General features: G+C 50.7%; 1 protein-coding gene across 8 annotated transcripts in view; it reads right to left on the bottom strand.

Annotated features, from left to right (window-relative positions):
• Nucleotides 1–390: 390 nt before the first annotated feature.
• The window catches only part of GAL3ST3 (galactose-3-O-sulfotransferase 3), a 36,745-nt gene continuing 14,200 nt past the window's right edge, over nucleotides 391–22,935 (bottom strand). For 3 of the 8 annotated variants that reach the window (XM_054036050.1, XM_054036051.1, XM_054036052.1), the window contains exons 2-4: nucleotides 14,953–15,052; nucleotides 3,124–3,354; nucleotides 391–2,786 (exon numbers count right to left, since the gene is read on the bottom strand). In XM_054036050.1, the coding sequence (XP_053892025.1) occupies nucleotides 1,598–2,786; nucleotides 3,124–3,251 (1,317 nt within the window). In that variant the 5' untranslated portion in view covers nucleotides 3,252–3,354; nucleotides 14,953–15,052 and the 3' untranslated portion in view covers nucleotides 391–1,597. Of the gene's footprint in view, nucleotides 2,787–3,123; nucleotides 3,355–11,263; nucleotides 11,397–14,952; nucleotides 15,053–22,935 lie in introns of those variants that run through there. The other 5 variants (XM_054036047.1, XM_054036049.1, XM_054036053.1 and 2 more) reach the window with 3 other exon arrangements.

The raw sequence follows: 22,935 nt of genomic DNA, 5'->3' as shown, positions 1-22,935 counted from the left end.
GAGCAAGGGTTGGAGACTGGGAATGAGGCACCTGGTCCCCTCTACCTGACAACACTCCTGCAGTGAGTCCAGCATCCATCGGTGCCAGCAAGCCAGTCAACATCCTCAAGAACCAGCCCTCAACTCCTCCCCAGACACAGCTGCAGTGGTCCCTAGAGTCACGCTCAAGGTGTGTGTGCAACACATGCCATGTGTGCCTGACTGCCCCCCCTCAGGCTCTGGCCACATGGAAGATAACAACCTCCTACTGCTGCCAGCTACGGGCTCCAATGTCTGCTGAGTGTCAGGGGTCACACCCTGGGGTACCCATGGGGCAATGACCCACAGAGAGCCACCCACCAGAACCTTCCACCTGCCCCCCATGAGCCACAGACACCAGAGCAGACCAGGCACCTCACAGAGTCCTTTATTGGGGGCAGGTTCCCATCCCCCTGACAGTTGTTCAGCATCAGCCTCTTCCTGGGAACCATTATCCAGGGAATGGCTCATGGGGCGGGAGGAGGAGCCAGGCTGTGCCCCCTTGGGGTCTCGGGGAGGAAGTCACTCCCTGCTGGGACACTGTCGCCTTGCCACACCAGTGTGGCACCCTGGCGAGGGGTATGTGTGTGATTGCACAGGGGGCCAGCTGTGAGTGATTGTGTGTGTGACACTGTGCACGTGTGCAACCAGTGTTTAATTTGGGCCAGGGCTTGTCAGGGCGGCGCCCCAGCACCTCTGGGCCTGGCAGTGCCTAGCCCCAGCACCTCTGGGCTTGTTGCAGCAGGTATGAATGAAAAAAAATGGCTTGAGCCCCGGCACCTGTTTCATGACAGATTAAGCACTGTGTGCAAGGTGTGTGGGTAAACGCAAGTGGGGGTGGGGACTGATAGGATGTGTGCGCTATCTGTGTTGGGTGGGGTGCTCTGCGAGTGATGGGGGGTGTCTGTGTGTGATAGGCTGTGTGGTGTTGTGTGCCTGGCCAGGGGAGGTTCTCTCCTGCAACCCCGGTGCTAGTGTGAGGGGCCCTGCTCTGTTACTTGGGGCAGGGGTTCAAGTCCCGCCTCCCCAGGGTTGACCTGGTCCCTGTGTCTCCCATGAAGTGCTATGTCTGCATGTGAGTGGCGGCACTAGGGGGAGGTATGGGCCAATGCTGGGGGGGAGGAGCACTAGTGGAGAAAGACTGGAGTTGGGGGCGGCCACCATCTTGGCCCCAAACCATAGACACTGTTGTTCCGTGCTGAGTTGCTGGGCATCCCTCCCAGGCTCCCGCTGCCTCAGTCCCCAGGCTGTGATTGGTGGATTTCCAAATCCAGGTCACATGCAAACCATCCAGAACCTGCAAATGGACCCGACGCAGGCTCAGGAAGGGGGCAGCTTCCCAGGGCCAGATCAGGCCCCAGTGGCGTTCAGTTCAGATCCAGCCCTCCCAAAGGGACGTGGAATGCAGGGGGAGGGAGTGGGGCTGTTGTGCAGGATGGGGACTGTCCCAGGGAGGGAGCAGGGGGCCAGCAAAGGCCGATCTGAGGGCAGGGGGGCACAGAAAGCCAGGTCCACGATGCCTGCACAGCCCCACGCCCAGGTGTGAGTCTCTAATCTGGGCTAAGGTCCCAGCCCCTGTTCAGGCTGCCTTGGGCATTGCGGGGTGGCGGAGTGGGAGGGCCCTGGCTGGGCGCGGGACTCCCCGGGGGGGCAGGGGGCGGTGGAGCACGGCCCTGCGGCGGGTACGCAGGCTCTGCTTGCGCAGCATATAGCGGGAGTACTGCACCTCAGGCATGACCAGCTTGAGGCAGCGCTCGTCAGGGGGGGCACCTGAGCCGGGCACAGCCGGAGGCAGGTCATAGCCCACAATGTCCACCTTGGAGCTGGGCTGCCAGGGCCGCAGCTCCTTGTTCTTGATCTGCGTGGCGGGGCGCAGCTGGGGCCGCCCCCCGAAGCAGCGGCGCAGCAGCTGTTCGCAGGCCCGGCGCAGCGCCCGCACCTCCTCCGCCACGCACTCCCGCCCTGCCTGCGCCACCTTGCGCCAGAAGGTGGCATTGAAGTGGTCGTAGAGCTGGGCGTCCAGCCCGTTCCAGGCGCGGATCCGGGTGGCCAGCGCCTCTGAGCTGACGTTGCCCTTGGACCGGGGACCGCGCATGTTGAGCTTGACGTAGAGCATGTCCTCCAGGTCCCAGGAGAGCAGGTGGCGCAGCAGCACCAGTGACTCATCGAAGTACTCGGCGATCATCACCAGCGAGAAGACCTCCTCCATCTGGCGGATGAAGCCGGGCAGGTAGGCGGGGTCGGCGGGGCTGTGGTCGTTGTCCCCGCCAAGGTCGTAGAGCAGGGTGTTGTGGGCATACATGGAGAACTTCTCCTGGGGGCGATAGAAGGCCAGCGGGTTGGCCAGGAAGGCTTCCATGGAGCCGTTGGGTACCCGTTTGAAGGCGGAGCAGTACTGGTTGTAGTAGGTGAAGAGTGACTCGAACATGGCGACGGGCTCGCGCAGGATGGTGACGTAGAGCGTGTCGTTGGGCATGAGGCGGTGCAGCTCCTGGTGCTGGAAGCGCAGGTGGCTGGCGATGATGCGGGGGGGCAGGGTGTGTGGGTGCACGAAGCGGGCGGAAAAGTTGCGGGGGTAGCAGAACTGGTGGTCGCAGGCGTGGTGGGGCAGCGCCACCGTCACGTTGTGCTGCTCAGCGAAGCGGAAAAGGATGTTCTGCACTGTGGTGCCCGCTGTCTTGTGGGTCTTCAGGAAGGCCACCGAGGTGTGCTTGGGGCGGGACGAGGGGGCTGGGGGACAGCCCGGGGAGGAAGGCTTGGGGGACCTGCTTGGGAGAGGGGGGGTCAGCATGAGGGGCATGGCCAGCCCAGCACTCCCCTGAACCCCTGCCCTGATCAACCCAATGGGCCCATCCATTTTCTCCTCATGTCCCAGCCCCACGTGCCCATCTGCCCCTGGCCCTAGCCCCATGCCCACTAGCTCTGCCCCTGTACCATCCCGCCCTGCCTACTATCCATGCCCCCATTCCCTAGCCCTGTCCCCATAGCCCCACTCGACAGGCCCCCTGCCTCATCCTCTAGCTCTACTCCCCTCCATGCTCCAACCCTTCTTCTACCCACTCCCGCATGACCCCATCCTCCCCCTCCCCCTCCCTTGCTCTGTACCAGTTGAGGTGCGTGCTCTGGTGGATGAGCAGGCTCAGGGTGCTGAGTGCCAGCAGCAGCAGCAGCAGCGCCTTCTTGCGGGACATCATCTTGAGGGCGCAGTGCAGAGGAGGGAGGGCGTAGGGCATGGTGGGCGCTGGCTCCTCCCTACCTGGGCACCATCCAGACGGGCACCTCCCTCGTCATGGAGCCACTGGGCGGGCAGCTGGGCCAGCCTCACGCCGGGGAAGCCTGGGGGAAGAGGGACAGGTGAAATGCTGGCATGCCCACTTCTCACACTCCTACCCCACCCTGCCCCTTTGCGCCACTCACAACCAGCCCATGCCCCTTTTCACTGGTCCCCTTTGCACACCGCTGCCTCACACTCCTGCACTCACACTGACCCTCCCGCCCCCCTGTGCATGCGTCCCGGGACACAGGATGTTCCAGGTTATAGTCCCCATCTCATAAATGGAACCGACGTAGAACCCATCCCTGCAGACCTCACGAGAAGCAGCCCCATTGGCTGACAATCCCCCTTGATGATCCCCATCGAGCTCTATCAGTTAGACAGTTTTTAATCTAGTTAATAGGGGCTCATGACTGTGCTCTTCAGGGTCCAAGACACATTTCAGGGCAGACTCCAGAGGGAGCAAAAGTCCACGGAGTTTATTGAGGCAACTCCCCACATCCTCCCTGGGCAGGGGATCCCCACGAGGCCCCGCAGACCTGGCCCAGGCAGCACGGACAGCCTGATAGTCATTTTGGACTAAAGCAAAGAAATAATCCCAAATCCAAACTCAACAGTTCTGGGCCAGACTTAGCATCTTCTGGAGGACTCTGGCAATCAGCAGTCTCAGCAGAGGGGCAGGGCTGGGAAGGAAAGGAGATCTGTTCTCCACCCTGATCAGCCAGCTACTGAGCTGTTGTCCAGTGCTCTGCCCTCGTAACTTTACCTGACAGCGCACGTCTGTGTAATGGGGCAGCGCTCAGTGGGGCCATAGCACCTCATTAGCCCTTGCTGGCTGAGGCCACGTCTACACTACAAACTTTGGTTGGCGCAAGTTGCATGGGCGCACAGTCGCCAAAGCGTGTATGTTGCTCGTGTGCATGCACACTTGGCTGCTTGTGTCGGGGCTGCGTGTACCCACCAGGAGTGCTTGTGCCAATGCAAAGTGTAGTGCACCACGGGCAGGCACGCCAGTGCGCCATGCGCCGCCGTCCCATGCAATGCCCTTGAGGAAATTTTCAGAATGTGCTGTGGGATAGAAGTGACTTGCCCAGGGATCTCTGGGACATGGGGGTCTAGTTCCCAGCATGCAACTTCCTCCATCCCATAATACCATCAATATCCCATCATTTTTGCCCCTTTTATTTTTTTTTAATCCCACAAACCCATGTGAACTTCTCCATGTCCACCATCTCTGACGGAAGCATGGAACCCTCTCATGAACACTAAATACGGGACTCACAGTCCTCCTGTATTTGCAGACCTGCAGGAAGTACCTCAATATTGGGAAACATATGGATTTATTTGAGGACAGTTAGCTGAGGGACACAGCAAAGAACAATTCCAGGTTGTTGGTAGCATTCATGGAGCAGCTGCAGATGACGGAGTGCCGCTTCTGGGCCTGAGAAACGAGCCTGGACTGGTTTGATCACATCATAATGCAGGTTTGGGATGATGACCAGTGGCGGCAAAAGGCCACATTCCTGGATCTGAGCCGAGCCTGCCCCAGCCCTCTAGCACATGGATAGCAGAGTGAGAGCTGCACGGCCAGTAGAGAAGCCAGCGCTGATTGCACTTCGGAAGCTTGCAATGCAGGATTGCTACCGATCAATGGGAAATCGTTCTGAAGTTGAAAAATCCACTGTGGGGGCCATTGTCATGCAAGAGCACAGGGCCGTTAATCGTCTCCTGCTAGGCAGGCCTGTGACTAGGTTTGTGCAGGACATAGCTGCTGGATTTGCAGCAATGGGGTTGCTGAACTATGGTGGCATGATAGACGGCACGCATATCCCTATTTTGGCCCCAGCCTGCCTTGCCACAGAGTACATCAACAGAAAGGGCTACATTTCCATGGTTATGCAAGCGTTGGTGGATTCCCCAGGGATGCTTCACTGATATCAGGGTGGGCTGGTCAGGGGAGGTGCATGAAACTCGCATCCTTAAAAACACAGGCCTGTTCAAAAAGCTGCAAGCAGGGACCTTCTGTCCTGACCATACTGGTGATATGGAAATGCCGGTGGTGATTTGGGCAGACCCAGCCTACCCCTGGCTCCCCTGCCTCATGAAGCCGTATGCTGGCCACTTCGACAACACCACGGAAAGATTCAGATACTGGCTCAGCAGGTGCAGAATGATAATTGAATGCGCTTTTGGTAGATTGACGGGACGCTGGTGGTGTTTACTCACTAGATTGGCTCTCTGTGAGAAAAATATCCCACTGGTTGTAGCTGCCTGCCGTGCGCTGTGTAATATCTGTGAGACAAAGGGGGGAAAACTGCCACCAGGGCAGAGGTGGAGCGACTGTTTGCCAAGTTTCAACAGCCAGACACAAGGGCCACCACAAGAGCTCCATGTGGAACTGTGTGGTTGAGGGAAGCTTTGAAAGAGCCCTTTAATGGTGAGCCACAGGAGCGTTCTGTGCTGGGCCAGGAGCTGCGGGTGCTGCTGGGAATCGGGTAGTGATTGCTGCACATCTATAAATATGACTGTTTTCCTCAGCCTATGAGTTGTATGGTGCTTGCTGCACATTGACAAGTACAGTGTGCTGTGAGTACCACCATACGTTCTGCAGTACATGCTGGGAACCAATCAAGAGAATTTTATTCTCCATAAATAGGAATTTATTGAGTGGCAAAAACACTGCAGAAAAACAACGTCCAAAAAGACAGGCATCGCAATACAGACTTTAAACATAAATTAATGGAATGGGACTTTGCAATTGAAAAGGCAGCAAATATTTCTGTCCATTTCAATGCACAAAAGTAGCCCACCATGGCTACGCATACACCAACCGTGGTCTCACAGGTCAGTGTGTGTGAAGGTGTGGTTTCCCCTTCTGTCCCCTGGCCTGGAGCGGTAGATGTAAGGGTGTGGCCCGTGATGCCAAGTGGTATGTTGCGGGGACATTGGGAGCAGCTAGCATGGAGTTGTCCAAGGACTGCAAAGGGTGAGGAGTCTGGGATTTTTGGACCTGCAGGTCAAAAAGGCCTGCAGCATCGGTGTTTGCTGTCTGAGATGACCCATTATGTCCTGGTGCATCTCCCGTTTCCTTTCTCCTTTTCCATGTTGTCTGCCATGTTGGCCCTCCACTCCAGGCCCTTTGTTCATGGTCCAATGCAGCACTGGCTGGCAGGAGCTTGCTGAACACGTCCTCCCTAATCCTCAGGCATTCTGCAGGTGTGTGTGTGGGGGGGCACCCTCAAGTCCACAACAGCAGCAGCTGCTGATACATATCTTTCTATCACTGACTTTACCGTCACAGTGGAAAGGGAAAGTTACATTTCAAAAACTCCCTCCCCTTAGTCCCATAAAAACTTTGAATAAGACATGCCAGCTTCAGGGTGCCCCTGCACAGCACCACTCTCCAGCCCCAACCACAAATGTGGCCCACCCAGGGGCGAGTGGAGGGGAAGGAATTTTGGTTGCATAGAACAGTCATGTTTCAGTCCCTATTCCATGGGTACAGGTATAGGGCAGTGGCACTGAGTATTGGCACTTCATCCCACAGGCAGTGGTGATTTTAGCTGATATCTCACTCTTGAGAGTAGCAAAGCCACAGAGAGCTCAGCTGCTGCTGGTTTCAGAAATTGAGATGGATGGGCCTATTGGTTTGTGTGGTGGAAGTCCGGTGAGGAACTAAAGCCAGCGGTCAGAGCCGGAATCAGGAGTCAAGAGCCGGGTTGGAGCAGGCTAAGGTCTGTGGAGTCTGTCACCACTCTCAGGCAGGGGAGAGTTCCAAGCCATGGGCAGCTGCTGTTTCTCCTGTGAGGGTTATATACCTGCTCTGAGAGCCATCAGACCAGCTCCTGGCTTGTGGATTGGCTGGAGCCTAGCTCAGGACACTGCATGTGGCTTAATCAGGCTCTAGTTCATTACCTCACATTACCCCACACTCACCGGGGCATACACTTCCCAGTCCACAAGTCATCATCAGAGGAGCTTAGAATCCAGCATCTGTCTCACCAGGTATCTTCCTGCCCCCGAACCATGATGAGGGGTGGGGTGGTTGTGTGCATCCAGGAAAAGAGTTGGCCACCTATTTCTTTAACAAAGAAACATGGAATGCTGGATGTATCTTCATGGCACAGGGCAAGTGGAGCTTGAAGGCCACCGGGTTGATCTGTTGGATGATCAAAGTAGGCCAAGGTAATGGTGGTCTAGTTTCCTTGAGGAGGTATCCAAGTGTTGAATCAAGAGCCTTAACTTGTTTCCGACCGACAAGGGAGGAGGGTCCTGTTGATGGAGGTCAATGTATCATTTGTAGTTGTCCTTGGCTGAGTTTAAGTGTGATTTTAATTCCTCTTGAAAGTGGTGAGAGTGTGGAACCAAATCAGAGGCCATGAGGACACGGGAGATTGGCGGGACGGATGGATGGAATCGAAGGTGGAAGCCACAATTGGCATAGAAGGGGTTTTGGCAGGTTGATCTGTGATTGGAGTTACTGTAAGCAAATTCAATAAAAGGTAAAAGTTGGAAACAAACATCTCGATGGTAGTTGCTAAAGCAACAGAGTTATTGTTCTGGAATTTGATTTACCCATTCCAATTGTCCATCCGTCTGGTGGTGGTAAGCAGAGGAAATGTGCAGAGTGACTTCAGGACTTCGGCCAATTTTCCCCAAAAAGGGGAGACAAATTGTGGCCCACATTCTAATGTCATGTTGGTTGGTAATCCATGGAGCGTGAAGGTGTTGTTGAAAGATAAATGAGCAGTTACTTTTGCAATGGGGATCGTCTGACAAGGTGCAATGTCTGCCCTTTTGTTGAGGAAGTTGATGACGACCAGTGTAGCTGTGGAGCTCTATAAGTTGGGGAGATCTGTGATGAAGTTCATTAAGATAGATGCCCAGGGTTAGGGTGAGGCCAAAAGTGGGATCAGGGAACCTAGAAGTTTGGCACACGGTCTTCATCTGGCTGAATGTCTCATAGGAAGTCTTGTAAGATCTGACAGATGAGAATAGTTTGCCACCAAAAATTGCGAGAAATCAGCTTCACCATCTTCCTGTACCTGAAGTAGCCTGCAAGTGGGGAATCGTGGCATAGGAAGAGTATGGCTGGATGGGTGGTCCATCAGGAACATAAATGCAATCCTTGAATCAGAGTACGTTGTTTTTCACTGTGATGTTTGGGTCAGAACTGGCTGACATCCATCCACTGCAAGTGGATCACTGGGCAGCGAGGCCTTTACAGTGGCCAAAAGATCAGTGCTGGTCAGCATATTTACAAAATGGCAGGGCTTCAATATTGTGGTAGGCTTGGGAGGTTTAACCCCCTTATAGATGTACCCTCCCTTGTGAGATAACACCTCGTGTTTATCATTCCAGGTTCTCAGCTGATAGGTCAGGGTTAAGTTGAATCTACAGAAGAAGAGGAATCAACATAGCCGACCTTGGTTGAAGGCTGCAGAGAGAGATGTTCCAAATTTTTATGATCTGTGAACACCTGGACTGAAAGGCATGCCCCTTCTAGATGACGGGGCCACTCCTGAACTGCAGCCTTGATGGCCAATGACTCCTTACTACAGATTTTATAATTTTGTTCCTCAGGTGTCAATTTCATAGAAGAGAAGACACAATGGCTAAGGTCATTCAAGGGCCCGTGTTGCTGTGATAGCACTGCCTCAATCATGTGATCAGAGGCATCTGCTTTGATGACAAAGGGTTTTGATGGATCCAGGTGTATTAGGATGGGGGTAGAATTACACACTTCCTTCAGATGATCAAAGACCAGTTGGGCTTCTGGTGTCCAGGGGAGAGTTCTTCCACAGCAGCTGGCTAATTGGAAACACCACTTGTGAGAATCCTTGAATGAATCATCTACAAGTCTGTCGCATCTTAGGCGCATTTAACATGTGCGATTTCAGCTTTATGTGGTTGGCAAAAACAAAAACAAAAAAAGAGAAAAAATAACAATTTAAATACTGTTTCTGTAGTGCGGGCGATTCTGCCCGCCATTACACCCAATGTAATTTTGACTATACGCGATTTTCGCTTTAGGCGCTGACTGCGGAACATAACCCCAGCGTAAGATGAGACAGACCTGTATAGAAATTGGCAAATCCTAGGAAGCACTGGATATCATGGATGCTCTTGGATGTAGCCCAAGTTGAAATCATAGTTTTCTGTGATCCATACTTATTCCGTTGGGAAAAACAATATAACCCAAGAATTCCACAGAGGTGCCACTGAAGTCACATTTCTCAGATTTCCCGTACAGACTGTTTGCTTGAAGACGTTCGAGTACTAACCAGGCATGCTGGTCATGCAGGGTTTGGTCCTCTGAAAAAATAAGAATATTGTCTGGGTAGATTACAACAAACTTATGCAGAACAACCCTGAAGATATCATTAACAAAGTGCTGGAATGTGGCAGGGGCATTACAGAGACAAAAAGGCATGACAAGGTACTCAAAATGTCCATACCACGTATGAAAGGCTATTTTCCATTCATTGCCCTCTTGGATGCAGACCAGGTTGTAGGTGCTGCGTAGCCAAGCCAACCATCTCCTGTAGTTCACTGATCAACAGCAAAGGATATTTATTCTTGACGGTGATATTGTTCAGCACTGGATAGTCTACACAAAGGCACAGGGTACCATCCTTTTGCTTGACAACTGGGGCTAGGGCCTTGGCAGCGGACACAGAAGGACAGATAAAATTATTTGCTAGATTTTCATTGAGGTGTTCCTACAGGGCCCTGAGTTCAGGTTCTGACAAAGCATAAATTTGCCTGAAGGAGATTTTGGCCCCTGGCAGGAATTCTATGGGGTAGTCGTGAGGCCTATATGGGGCTTGGGCATTAATGTTTCTTTTATTGACTATGTCCACAAAGTTCTAGTATTTCACAGGAATTGGAGAGTTATCCTCACTCAGAGCCTGCTGTGAGCAGAAAATGGTGGTCTTGCCCAGATTGTGTCTAGTATCTTCAACACCAGGTTGGACTAGACACTGATGCTGACAAAAATCAGACCCAAACTGCACTTCTCGTGCTCTGCAGGAAATGTCTGGATTGTGGAGGGAGAGCCAGGGGATGCCAAGCATGATCGAGAAGTGGGGTGAGTCAATCAGGTTAAATTGCAGGGTTTCCTGGTGGACTTGAATCACAGCCCAAAAGGGGTGCAGTCTCCTAGACGACCAGGCCCAAGGACAGCAAGCTGCCATGAATTGCCTCCACCACGGGGGAGCTTCCTTTGCACTGACACTGGTTTATTTTAGTAAAGCCAGTGTCCATGAAATTACTAGACATTCCTGAGTGCAGCTTGCTTCGGGTGTAGCCAGGGCCCAAAGCCGGTACTCGATCTGGAGGTGGGATTGGCCATTGTCCGAGGTGGTTAGGGTACACGTAGGAAGCAGAGGGGGCCTGCTCAGGGAATCAGATGTTGCCATTCTGTCCAGCCACATCCCCTCTAGTGAGGGTGATCCCTCCCATCTTCCTGGACTAGCCATAGAACAGGACTTGAGGAGACACCTGGTGGCAAAGTAGCCTCATTCCCCACAGTACAGGCAGAGGCCATTCAAACAACAATATTTCTTCTCTTGATCTGAGTCGCCTACACGTCATGTCGACCTGCGTGGGTTTGGATCCAGCAATTGCCTGGGAGGGTGAGTGGTGGGAATAGGGCTGGTTAGGCAGGGACAGGCGTCTGCCTTCCTTTTTTCCTGACTCACTCAAACAGTTGATTGTCAATCTGGATACACAACTCAATTTAGGGGTGCAAATGCACTGGGGGGGGGACAAGTTAATCTTTAATCTCATCACTGAGGCCTAGGTAGTATTGGTAAATCTGCACCACTTCGTTCCCAGACGTGTCAGTGACCAGGTGTCAGAAATGGGTGGCATAGAGTTGATCAAAGTTGTGGAGAATTGAATCTCCCCACTCCAGGAGTGCGATGCCCAGTCTAATGCTTTGTCTGTCAATAAGCTGATGACCCCTACCTTGGTTTGGTCGTTCAGGTACATTTAGCACAACAGGAGCAGCAGGCGACGTTGTTGAGAAGCCCCTGAAACATCTGACAGTTCCCATCAAACCGCTCTGATAGCTGGATCTTTGGGCATACATCCTGGGCTGGCTCAGCTAATGATGTGGGGGTCCAGGACCACTGGGACCTGCAAGTGCAGGAAGATATTTTCCCATTGTAGCTGGACCACTTGGTTCTGGAGACCTTGAACTAGCTCCGCAATCTCTGGGCACTCCTGCCACTGAGATGTCATTTTGACTGCAAGGAGCTTCTGTGAGCATAGGAGAGGCCAGGCACCATCTTTAAATTTAAACACTATAAGGAAAAATGCATGCATACACTTACCCGAGGTCCCTTCCCCTGGATTGGGCTTGTGCGTGCTCAGTTGGTGGGATTGGCTAGACTGTGGTGGAGTCTCTAACAGGTCCTGACTCATGGCATGGCTGGAGCCCTCCAGCTACATCCACCCCTCGTCTTCCTCCTTCCCACTGTTCCTAGCAGGAGTCGCTGTCTCAGGCTCCTCCAAGGCACCCACAGTGGTCTGGAGGGTGCTGGTGGGGTCTCCATGAGGTATGTCATGGAGCTTGTTGGAAAAGCAGCAGGACTGCGCCTCAGCAGCAGATCAATTGTTGTGCTTCCTGGCCTTGTGTATGCTTGCTGCAGTTGATTTTCATGTGGCACTGCTGCTGATCCTTGTCGTACCCCTTTGCCTCCAGCCCCTGTTCGATCTTTCCAGAGATGTCCACATTTCTACAGCGGATCCATAGCTGTGCCTGCACAACCTCTTCTCCCCATGGGCCCAGGAGATCCAATCCCTCCTGTCTACTCCAGGCAGGGCATGTCCAGTGCATGGAGCCAGCATGGTCAGTAGGGCAGTTGCACACAACAAGGGAGAGCTGCTAGGTGTGCTTGCCAAACTGGGCAATCAGGAAAAGGCATTTCACAAATACAAGGGTGGGGGGCTTAAGGGGGCGCCTGGCTTTTGCTCTCTGTGACCCCTGAGCGGTGGAATTCATAATCGCGACCACAGCGGTCACTGTTGCAGGGAGTAGCCATTGTAGGACAGCTGCTGGAGGACTGCTAAGATCAGCACAGGTCACGCATTGACCTCATTAGGTCAGCCATGGCTCCACAGCATTCTGAGAGGTGGTTTCACTGGGTCGCTGTGGCGGGCTGCCTACCTCAGCTAGAGACAAATTTCACTATAGACGTATTCACAAATAGACTGACACAAGGCAGCTTACATGAGCCTCACTTTGTAGTGTAGACCGGGCCTCAGGGTGGGGCTGGCCATACCCTATCACAGGGCTGCAGCGTTTTTGTATTGTAGCTATGCTATAGTTAAGACCAACTTTCTGTTTTAAGCTTGACTGTTCTAAGTGCTCAAAAATCTGTACAGTTACTTGGGTTGTCTTTAAATTTGGCGTGTCTTATGGGGGTTCAGGGCCAGGTCAGTAATCCAAATTGGGGGCCATTTGGCCACTGGGTTCCTGAGATACAGCCCCTCCCCAAACAGTGTTTCTGAAAGTTAATCCATTCTGGCCACATTTTTTTGCACACTAGGGTGATCAGATGTCCCGATTTTATACAGAGTCCCGATTTTTGGGTCTTTCTTATATAGGCTCCTATTACCACCCACCCCCTGTCCGGATTTGTCACATTTGCTGTCTGGTCACCCTATTGCACACAGATAGAGATCAAACCAGGGCTCATGCTCTCCAACACTCGAGGATTACCCAACAGAGTGCATGGTGGCCACCAGCCCTTTGGGGAAAGTCAAATTACAACATTGTTTGAAAAAGAGTTTGCTTCTCCAGTTAGGCATGCTCCAAGCATTTCCAAGGTGCAGGGAGGTGCCCCCCGGATTCCACTAAGCATGTGCAGACAGAGGAATTGACAGGGTTTTTAGCTGGATAGCTCAATCAGATAAGCAGCGATCCTTTGAACCTGACTCACTGTGACACAGATATGCCAAGGCATGTCCTGGCAGATATAAAATGTTTATTAAAGCTAATGTTAAAAGATTATATAGTACACCAGTTAAGAAAAGAGTCTGTACATCTGGGTATAGTGCTTAGATTATCCACAAATATGAAGTTTGTTTTTAAAGTCATAAGATACATATAGTGCATAATCAGCACTAACCCAAATTTAGGTGAATAAATTTAACAATATACAGTTTAGATATTCGTATCCAAGTATTTGGGAACATTACTCATAGAAACTTACACAGAGTTGGTTGTGGAAAGCACATATAGCAATGAGTGAAGATTGTCCCTCAGTAATTGAGAATTTAGAGTAGGTTGTCCATTAGAAAATACAATCCATCAGGGAAGTATTTCAGTTACTTTCCCTACTGCGCTTTGCATCTGCACTCCAGCTCATCCCTACTGGTATTGCCAATGTCTGGTGTTGTGATCTACGTAGATGTCTCTCAACCACCTGATGGCATCCGACACCATGTGTTGCCGCATCAGCTGAGTGTAGCATTGACTGATTCCACATTCTCTCAACACTCGCTTGTTACTGAGGTCCCATGCACCCAGGGCTCAGATGATCAGCACGTGAGTTTGAACCTCGTAGCCCCTAGCTCTCAAAGTGTCAGCCAGAGGAGCATATTTCTCCAGCTTTAGAGATCGGGCATCGTGGAAGGCTGGGGTCCTCTTTTCAAAGGGAACTGTGATGTCCACCATGATGATCTGTATGATCTACATCTGCATCCAATCATCTTCTTGATAGTTGACTGAAGGAGTCATATGTGGTCTCTGCCAAAAGCCAGTAACTAGCTGGTTGTCAAGGTTATCACGGGATGTTTGTATGGGAAACATTTTTTAGAGTTATGTAACTTGTAGAATATTAGTACTTGTGGCACCTTAGAGACTAACAAATTTATTAGAGCATAAGCTTTCATGTCAAGTATCAGAGGGGTAGCCGTGTTAGTCTGAATCTGTAAAAAGCAACAGAGGGTCCTGTGGCACCTTTGAGACTAACAGAAGTATTGGGAGCATAAGCTTTCGTGGGTAAGAACCTCACTTCTTCAGGTGGCATCTGAAGAAGTGAGGAAGAAGTGAGGTTCTTACCCACGAAAGCTTATGCTCCCAATACTTCTGTTAGTCTCAAAGGTGCCACAGGACCCTCTGTTGCTTTCGTGGATGCATCTGAAGAAGTGGGCTGTAGTCCATGAAAACTTATGCTCTAATAAATTTGTTAGTCTCTAAGGTGCCACAAGTACTCCTGTTCTTTTTGCGGATACAGACTAACACAGCTGCTACTCTGAAACTTGTAGAATATTGGTTTCCAAAACTGGGGGAGGTGAAACATGTCTTCTGAGGTGGGGTGGGTCTCCCAGCTGACTCAGTCAACACTGAGACTAATTGACATTCTTGGACTCAGCGCAGCCCTTTTTTATAGTCTGGGGCTGCTGCAGACATGAGCATTGACAAAGGCCTGGGACTGTAGAGAAGGAAATAACACAAATTGTTATCCATTCGGAGGCCACATTCTGCCAGTGGGAGTGTCTCCCTGGACTGGACAAGCGCTGTAAAGACTGACCATTGGGTAAGAAATACCTTGTTAGACAGGAAAGTCACTTATTAATAAGACTAGGCTAGAGATTGTGCTTTTATATGTTTCTTTTACCTTATGTTTCCAAATCCTTTTACTCACTTTTATTTGAATCTTTAACTCAAGCTGTGTGCAATGGTGGGGCGGTTGTCCCTCCCATCTGGGTCAGAGGGAGGACACACCTTCTCACTTCATCATCCACCTAGTATCAAGGCAATTAGTGTAGTGTTAGCATCCCTACTGGTTTGATGGGCTGTGCAGTCCAACCTGATACCAGACACCTCTGTGTTCTTGGGGAACCAAGGTGCAGTATCCAGCCTGACTCATTGAAAGATACCACCCTACCCCCAGCCTCTGCTTAAACCAAAAACCATCAGAGGAAGAAAACTTGCAGAGAGCAGTAAAGGGCATTGGGAGACACACCTAGACCCCTCCTGACAAGGGTGACAAGATTAAGACATCTCCATTAGCATACAGAATGGAGAGCAGAGACAACTCCCCTAGCCTCATCTGCATAAAAGATGGGACAGGAAGACATCTCAGTTTGCATACAGAATGGAGAACAGAGAACCACACTGGATTCTGGGACCAGAAAAAGCAGGGAAGCACTGCATCCTGGGAATCTCTGCTCCAGATGCTAATGAACCTACGCCTGCACACACCCAGCTCAGCAATTATCAGACCAATTCTAGTAATGAATCCTTAATTGATATCCAAATACTGAAGCAGCTTAGTTGCATTGTGAGCTCCCTGGAAGAAACCACCACCCATAGCCAAGAGCGATCAGCTCCTATTGTCTAGTCTAAAGAAAACCCTTGAGTCATCAGTTTACCTATAAACAAATCTAGTGTTCTCCCTTGAACCATTGTATTTTCTCTACAAAAATCCCTACTCACCCTCTAGTCAGGGTTCTGATGCTTAGATCCAAACTAGGCATCAGTTCCACTGGAACTCCATCTCCGGACTGATCGTGCTGGGGGCTCTGCCTGTCTCCAGCACTCAGGACCCTTCACTACCACCATCATCTGGGAACCCCAATCAGTTCAAGCCTCATGGAGTGGGTGAGACCCCCCGCTCTTTCTCTCTCTCTGGTTTCCTTTCTACCTTAGGTATTAACCTTTAATCATGTAGATTATGTTGGTTTAACTCTCCTTGTGTAGTACTATTATTCAATAAATAACTTTTATGGTTAACTTGGTTGCTTCTCTCTCTCTTGCTGAACTTTACTCATTTGTGTTTTTCGCTTCCCTCATTCACTCTACAGCAACACTTCTTTTACCTAAGCTAAAGATCCCTGCGGCGCCCAAAATACTGTGGGGTTTGCTCAGCGAGTAGGTTACTGCCAGTACAATTGTGTTGGGGGACTGGGGATAGGGACGTGCTGAAACTGGGACGCATAAGGGTAACAGCTTGAAAGTGCTGCTTGACCCAGTCCATGGAGCCCAGGGGCATATAAGGAGAGACAGCTTGAAAGTGCTGCTTCCTCCAGCCCAGTGAGTCCAGAGACATACAAGGGGTCAGCTTGATAGTGCTGATTGACCCGGTCCGCTCAGACTTGCTCTGTTAATGTACGTGTGGGTGTTCATCCGGTTCTGGGGTGGGAGTAACCCAGTCCTAGGGACCCTAGGTCCTGCAGGATAGCTCCATTGGGAGGGGACTTGCAGAAGGCAGAAGTAAAGCTCCATATGAAAACACAAGTAGCACAAGCAGGACATTGACAGGATTACAGAACCCCCTTCCCCAGTGGAGTAACCCGAATAAATGAGCATACCCCAAAGTAATGGGCACATCTGGTAACAAACCATCTAGGGCACTTGGACCCTTCAAGCAGGGGCTGCACCCACCTTAGTCTATGGCCTCGGGGCCCTTGGGGCAGGGGCCTGGGCCAATACTGGCATTAAGTAGCTCCAAGCCCTCCAGCCTAGTCAATTAACTCTGGCCTCTTGGTTCAGAGACAGAGTGAATCCACTAGGCAATCAGCTCTGGTCTCTGGTTGCAGACCCAGTAGTCAATTAGTTCTGGGCTCTTGTAGCTGAGCCAGAGAAAACCCCAGGGGCAGGCATTCTAGCTCCAGCGGACAACTGACGGGCACAGGCCACTTGGCCTGGAGAGGGGAGGCTGTCACCCCAGGGCCCTAACAGTGGCGGAGTGGTCCGCCACCGGGTCAGCAGGGATCCCAACCACAACACACTGGCCGTGCCTCAGGCAAAGCTGCAGCCAGACTAAGGTCGGCTGCCCCTGGGCCACTTCCTCCCCTCCCCTCGGGATGTACCTGGAGCATGGTAGCATCCATCTCTTTGGGGTAGATGCAGCTCTGAGCAGCTGTGGGCTGCGAGGCCCTGGCAGCTCTCAGCCGCCATGGGGGGAACCTGCAGCTCTGAGCCACTGCAGGCAGTGGGGGGACCCCAGAGCTCCAAGCTGCCATCCCTGGAGCTTCAAGCTTGGGCCCCACAGCTCCAGGCCACTGCGGGCATCTGGGGAACCCAGGAATTCCCAGCCACAACGGCTGTGGATGCTGCATCTCCTCCCCCCATCCACCCCCTGCAGCAGGGCTGGGGCTCAGCAGGAACTGGCCAATGGGAACTGGGAGCGAGGCAGTGCCTGCAGGCAAGAATCGCAAGGAGCTGCTTGAGTGCCTCCGCCTAGGAGCTGGACCTGCTGCTGGCTGCTTCTGGGACGCAGCACAGTCCACAGTGCCAGGACAGGCAGGAAGCCTTAGCATCCCTTGGAGCCGCCCGAAGTAAGCCCATGCCCCAATTTTCTACCCTGGCCCTGAGCCCCCCCAAACCCGGGGCCCCTTACAGCACCCCAAACTCCTCATCCCCAGCCCCACCTCAGACTCTTCAGCCCCAGCACAGAGTCCTGACCCTCTCCCACACCCCAACCCCTGCCCCAGCCCAGAGCCCCTTCCCACACCCTGAATCTCTCACTCCCAGCCCCACCCCGTAGCCCTCACCCCTGCACCCCAACCCCTGCCCCAGCCCAGAGCCCCTTCCCACACCCTGAATCTCTCACTCCCAGCCCCACCCCGCAGCCCTCACCCCTGCACCCCAACCCCTGCCCCAGCCCAGAGCCCCTTCCCACACCCTGAATCTCTCACTCCCAGCCCCACCCCGCAGCCCTCATCCCTGCACCCCAACTCTCTGCCCAGCCCTGAGCTCCTCCCAAACTCCTCATCCCCAGCTCCGTTGGGTTGCGGGCATCAACAATTTTCTTCAACTGGGTCACCAGAAAAAAAGTTTGAAAACCACTGATCTAGTCCAGTCCCCTGCACTCATGGCAGGACTAAGTATTATGTAGACCAGGGGTTGGCAACCTCTGGCACGCGGCTCACCAGGGTAAGCACCCTGGCGGGCCGGGCCAGTTTGTTTACTTGTCGCATCGGCAGGTTTGGCTGATCGCAGCTCCCACTGGCTGCAGTTTGCTGTCCTAGGGCAATGGGGGCTGCAGGAAGCGGCGTGGGCCGAGGGATGTGCTGGCCGCGGCTTCCCGCCTCCCCCATTGGCCTGGAGCGGCGAACCGCGGCCAGTGGGAGCCGCGATCGGGCAAACCTGCCGACGTGGCAGGTAAACAAACTGGCCTGGCCTGCCAGGGTGCTTACTCTGGCGAGCCGCGTGCCAGAGGTTGCCGACCCCTGATTTAGACAATCCCTGACAGGTGTCTGTCTAACCTGCTCTTAAAAATCTCCAATGATGGAGATTCCACAACCTCCCTAGGCAATTTATTCCAGTGCTTAACCACCCTGACAGTTAGGAAGTTTTTCCTATTGTCCAGCCTAAACCTCCCTTGTTGCAAGTTAAGCCCATTGCTTCTTGTTCTATCCTCACAGGGTAACAAGAACAATTTTTCTCCTTCCTCCTCGTAACAACCTTTTAGGTACTTGAAAACTGTTATCATGTTCCCTCTCGGTCTTCTCTTCTCCAGACTAAACAAACCCAATTTTTTCAATCTTCCTTCAAAGGTCATGTTTTCTAGACCTTTAATCATTTTTGTTGTCCTTCTCTGGACTTTCTCCAATTTGTCCACATCATTCCTGAAATGCGGCGCCCAGAACTGGACACAATACTCCAGTTGGGGCCTAATCAGTGCAGAGTAGAGCGGAAGAATTACTTCTCGTTTCTTGCTTACAACACTCCTGTTAATACATCCCAGAATGATGTTTGCTTTTTCTGCAACAGTGTTACATTGTTGACTCATATTTAGCTTGTAGTCCACTATGACCCCCAGATCCCTTTCTGCACTACTCCTGCCTAGACAGCATTTCCCATTTTGTATGTGTGCAACCGATTGTTCCTTCCTAAGTGGAGTACATTGCATTTGTCCTTATTGAATTTCATCCTACTTACTTCAGACCATTTCTTCAGTTTGTCCAAATCATTTTGAATTTTAATCCTATCCTCCAAAGCACTTGCAACCCTCTCCCAGTTTGGTATCATCTGCAAACTTTATAAGTGTACTCTCTATGCCATTATCTAAATCATTGATGAAGATATTGAACAGAACTGGACCCAGAACTGATCCCTGCAGGACCCCACTCGTTATGCCCTTCCAGCATGACTGTGAACCACTGATAACTACTCTCTGGGAACGATTTTCCAACCAGTTATGCACCCACCTTATAGTAGCTCCATCTAGGTTGCATTTCCCTAGTTTGTTTATGAGAAGGTCATGCAAGACAGTATCAAAAGCTTTACTAAAGTCAAGATATACCAGGTTTACCGCTTCCCCCCCATTCATAAGGCTTGTTACCCTGTCAAAGAAAGCGATCAGGTTGGTTTGACACAATTTGTTCTTGACAAATCCATGTTGACTGATACTTATCACTTTATTATCTTCTAGATGTTTGCAAACTGATTGCTTAATTATTTGCTCCATTATCTTTCCAGGTAAAGAAGTTAAGCTGACTGCTCTGTAATTCCCCGGGTTGTCCTTATTTCCCTTTTTATAGATGATCACAACATTTGCCCTTTTCCGGTCTTCTGGAATCTCTCCCATCCTCCATGACTCAGATCTCTCCTCAGTCAGCTCCTTGAGTATTCTAGGATACATTTCATCAGGCCCTGGTGACTTGAAGACATCTAACTTGTCTAAGTAATTTTTAACTTGTTCTTTCCCTATTTTAGCCTCTGATCCTACCTCGTTTTCTCTGGCATTCACTATGTTAAGCCTCCAATTGCCACCAACCTTCTTGGTGAAAACCAAAACAAAGAAGTCATTAAGCACCTCTGCCATTTCCACATTTTCTGTTATTATTTCTCCCCCCACTCCTCATTGAGCAATGGGCCAACCCTGTCCTTGGTCTTCCTCATGCTTCTAATGTATTTGTAAAATGTTTTCTTGTTGCCCTTTATATCTTAGCTAGTTTGGTCTTGTTTTGTGCCTTGGCCTTTCTAAATTTGTCTCTACATACTTGCATCTGAAGAAGTGAGGTTCTTACCCACAAAAGCTTATGCTCCCAATACTTCTGTTAGTCTTAAAGGTGCCACAGGACCCTCTGTTGCTTTTTACAGATTCAGACTAACACGGCTACCCCTCTGATACTTGTGTTATTTGTTCATATTCATACTTTGTAATTTGACCTAGTTTCCACTTTTTGTAGGACTCTTCCTTTTTATTTTTAGATCATTGAAGATCTCCTGGTGAAGCCAGCGTTGTCCCTTGCCATACTTACTATCTTTCCTACGCAGTGGGATAGTTTGCTCTTGTGCCCTTAATAATGTCTCTTTGAAAAACTGCCAACTGTCTTCAAGTGTTTTTCCCCTTAGACTTGCTTCCCATGGGATCTTACCTACCAACTCCTTGAGTTTGCTAAAGTCTGCCTTCTTGAAATCAATTGTCTTTATTTTGCTGTTCTCCCTCCTACCATTCCTTAGAATCATGAACTCTACCATTTCATGGTCACTTTCACACAAGCTGCCTTCCACTTTCAAATTCTCAACCAGTTCCTCCCTATTTGTCAAAATCAAATCTAGAACAGCCTCTCCCCTAGTAGCTTTCTCCACCTTCTGAAATAAAAAAAATTGTCTCCAATACATTCCAAGAACTTGTTGGATAATCTGTGCCCTGCTGTGTTATTTTCCCAACAGTTGTCTGAGTAGTTGAAGTTCCCCATCACCACCAAGTCCTGTGCTTTGGATGATTTTGTTAGTTGTTTAAAAAAAGCCTCATCCATCTCTTCTTCCTGCTCAGGTGGTCTGTAGTAGACCCCTACCATGACATCACCCTTGTTTTTTACCCCTTTTATCCTTACCCAGTCACAGTTATTTTTAGTGAAAGTCAGGGACAGGTCACAGGTTCTGACCCCCCGCTTCATGGTCCCCATGTGTGTGCTGGGTTCTGGAGGGCTCACCTGTTGAGCAGGGCCTGAGACCCACTCTCTACGCTCCCCTCCCCCAGTGTGATGTGGGGAAGCCCCACCTCTCTGGGTGGGCTGCTTAGAACGGACAATATTAAAGGGATAACTTCAAACTATCCCAGCGCGAAGGAAGGATAGGAAGACTAGTAAGAGGCCAATAGGACTGGATAAGAAGCCCTTTAATGACCTGAAGGAATCCTACGAAGAGTGGACAAATTGCTGAGCAGGACTACAGAAGAGTAGTAGCGCATGTAGGAACAAAATCAGAAAGGGTTAGATTCGCAATGAGTTCCACCCAGCAAGGGACAGAAAAGGCAATACAAAGAGATTCTTTACGTGTATTAAGAGCAAGAGAAAGATGAAGGAAAGTGCAGATCCTCTACTTAGCAGGTAAGAAGAGCTAATAAGTGATGACTCCAGAAAGTTGAGGTGCGTAATGCCTATTATGCTTCAGTCTTCACTGAAAAGGTTAATGGTGACCAGATACTCAACACAATTAATATTAACAACACAGAGGAAATAGGGAAAGAACGTGTTTAAAATATTTAGATAAGGTAGATGTATTCAAGGCAGCAGCACCTGATGACATTCATCTGAGGGTACTTAAGGAACTAGCTAAAGTAACCTCAGAACCATTAGCAATTGTCTTTGGGAACTCATAGAGGACAGGTGAGGTCCCAGAAAACTGGAGAAGAGCAAACACAGTACCTGTCTTTAAAAATGGGGAATGAAGAGGACACAGGGAATTATAGACCCGTCAGCCTAACGTTGATAGCTGGAAAGATACTGGAAGAGATTATTAAACAATCAATTTGTAAGCACCCAGAGGGCAACAGAGTTTTAAGGAATAGCCAGCATGGATTTGTCAAGAACAAATCATGCCAAACCAACCTAATTTCATTCTTTGATTGGTTAAAGGCCCAGTGGATGGGGGGAAGCAGTAGACATATCTTGATTTTAGTAAGGCATTTGACAAAATCCCACATGACATTCTCATATGCAAACTAGGGAAAGATGATCTAGATGAAATTAGTATAAGGCGGGTGCACAACTGGTTGAAGGACTGCACTCAGAGTAGTTAGCAATGGCTCATTGTCAAACTGCAAGGGTGTAGCTCGTGGGGGCCTGCAGGGGTCAGTCCTAGGTCCAGTACTATTCAATATGTTCATTAATGACTTGGATAATGGAATGGAGAGTCTGACTATACAATCTGCAGATGATGCCATGCTGCGAGGGGTTGCAAGCGCTTTGGAGGACAGGATTCACAATGATCTTGACAAACTGGAGAATTGGCCTGAATTCAACAAGATGAAATTCAATAAGGACAAATGCAAAGTACAGCACTTTGGAAGGAAAAATCTAATGCACGGCTACGAAATGGGGAATAATTGACCAGGTGGCAGTGCTGATGGAAAGGATCCTGGGGGTTATAGTGGATCACAAATTAAATTTGAGTCAGCTATGAGATGTAGCTGCCAGAAAGGCTAATCTCACTCAGGTGTCTTAATAGGAGTGTGTGAAGGGTGTTTGCCCCACACCAGCCCAGAAGGGGTTAAGGTGCCCAGAAGGGGCCAATTAACTTTCACAGTTGCACCTGATGGGAGGCCTGGGGAATTATAAACACTAATTGCTGCTGAAGCCCTGCTGGGATGGGATCATAGTGAGGGGACATTTGTAGTAGCAGGAGGCTGCAGGGAGAGCGTCTGTAGTCACTGTGTGGGAGCAGAGCA

Source organism: Malaclemys terrapin, chromosome 7 (assembly GCF_027887155.1).
Source record: "Malaclemys terrapin pileata isolate rMalTer1 chromosome 7, rMalTer1.hap1, whole genome shotgun sequence".
Classification (NCBI taxonomy): Eukaryota; Metazoa; Chordata; order Testudines; family Emydidae; genus Malaclemys; species Malaclemys terrapin.
Note: the sequence above shows the minus strand (reverse complement) of the source record. Positions and strands in the feature narration are given on the sequence as shown.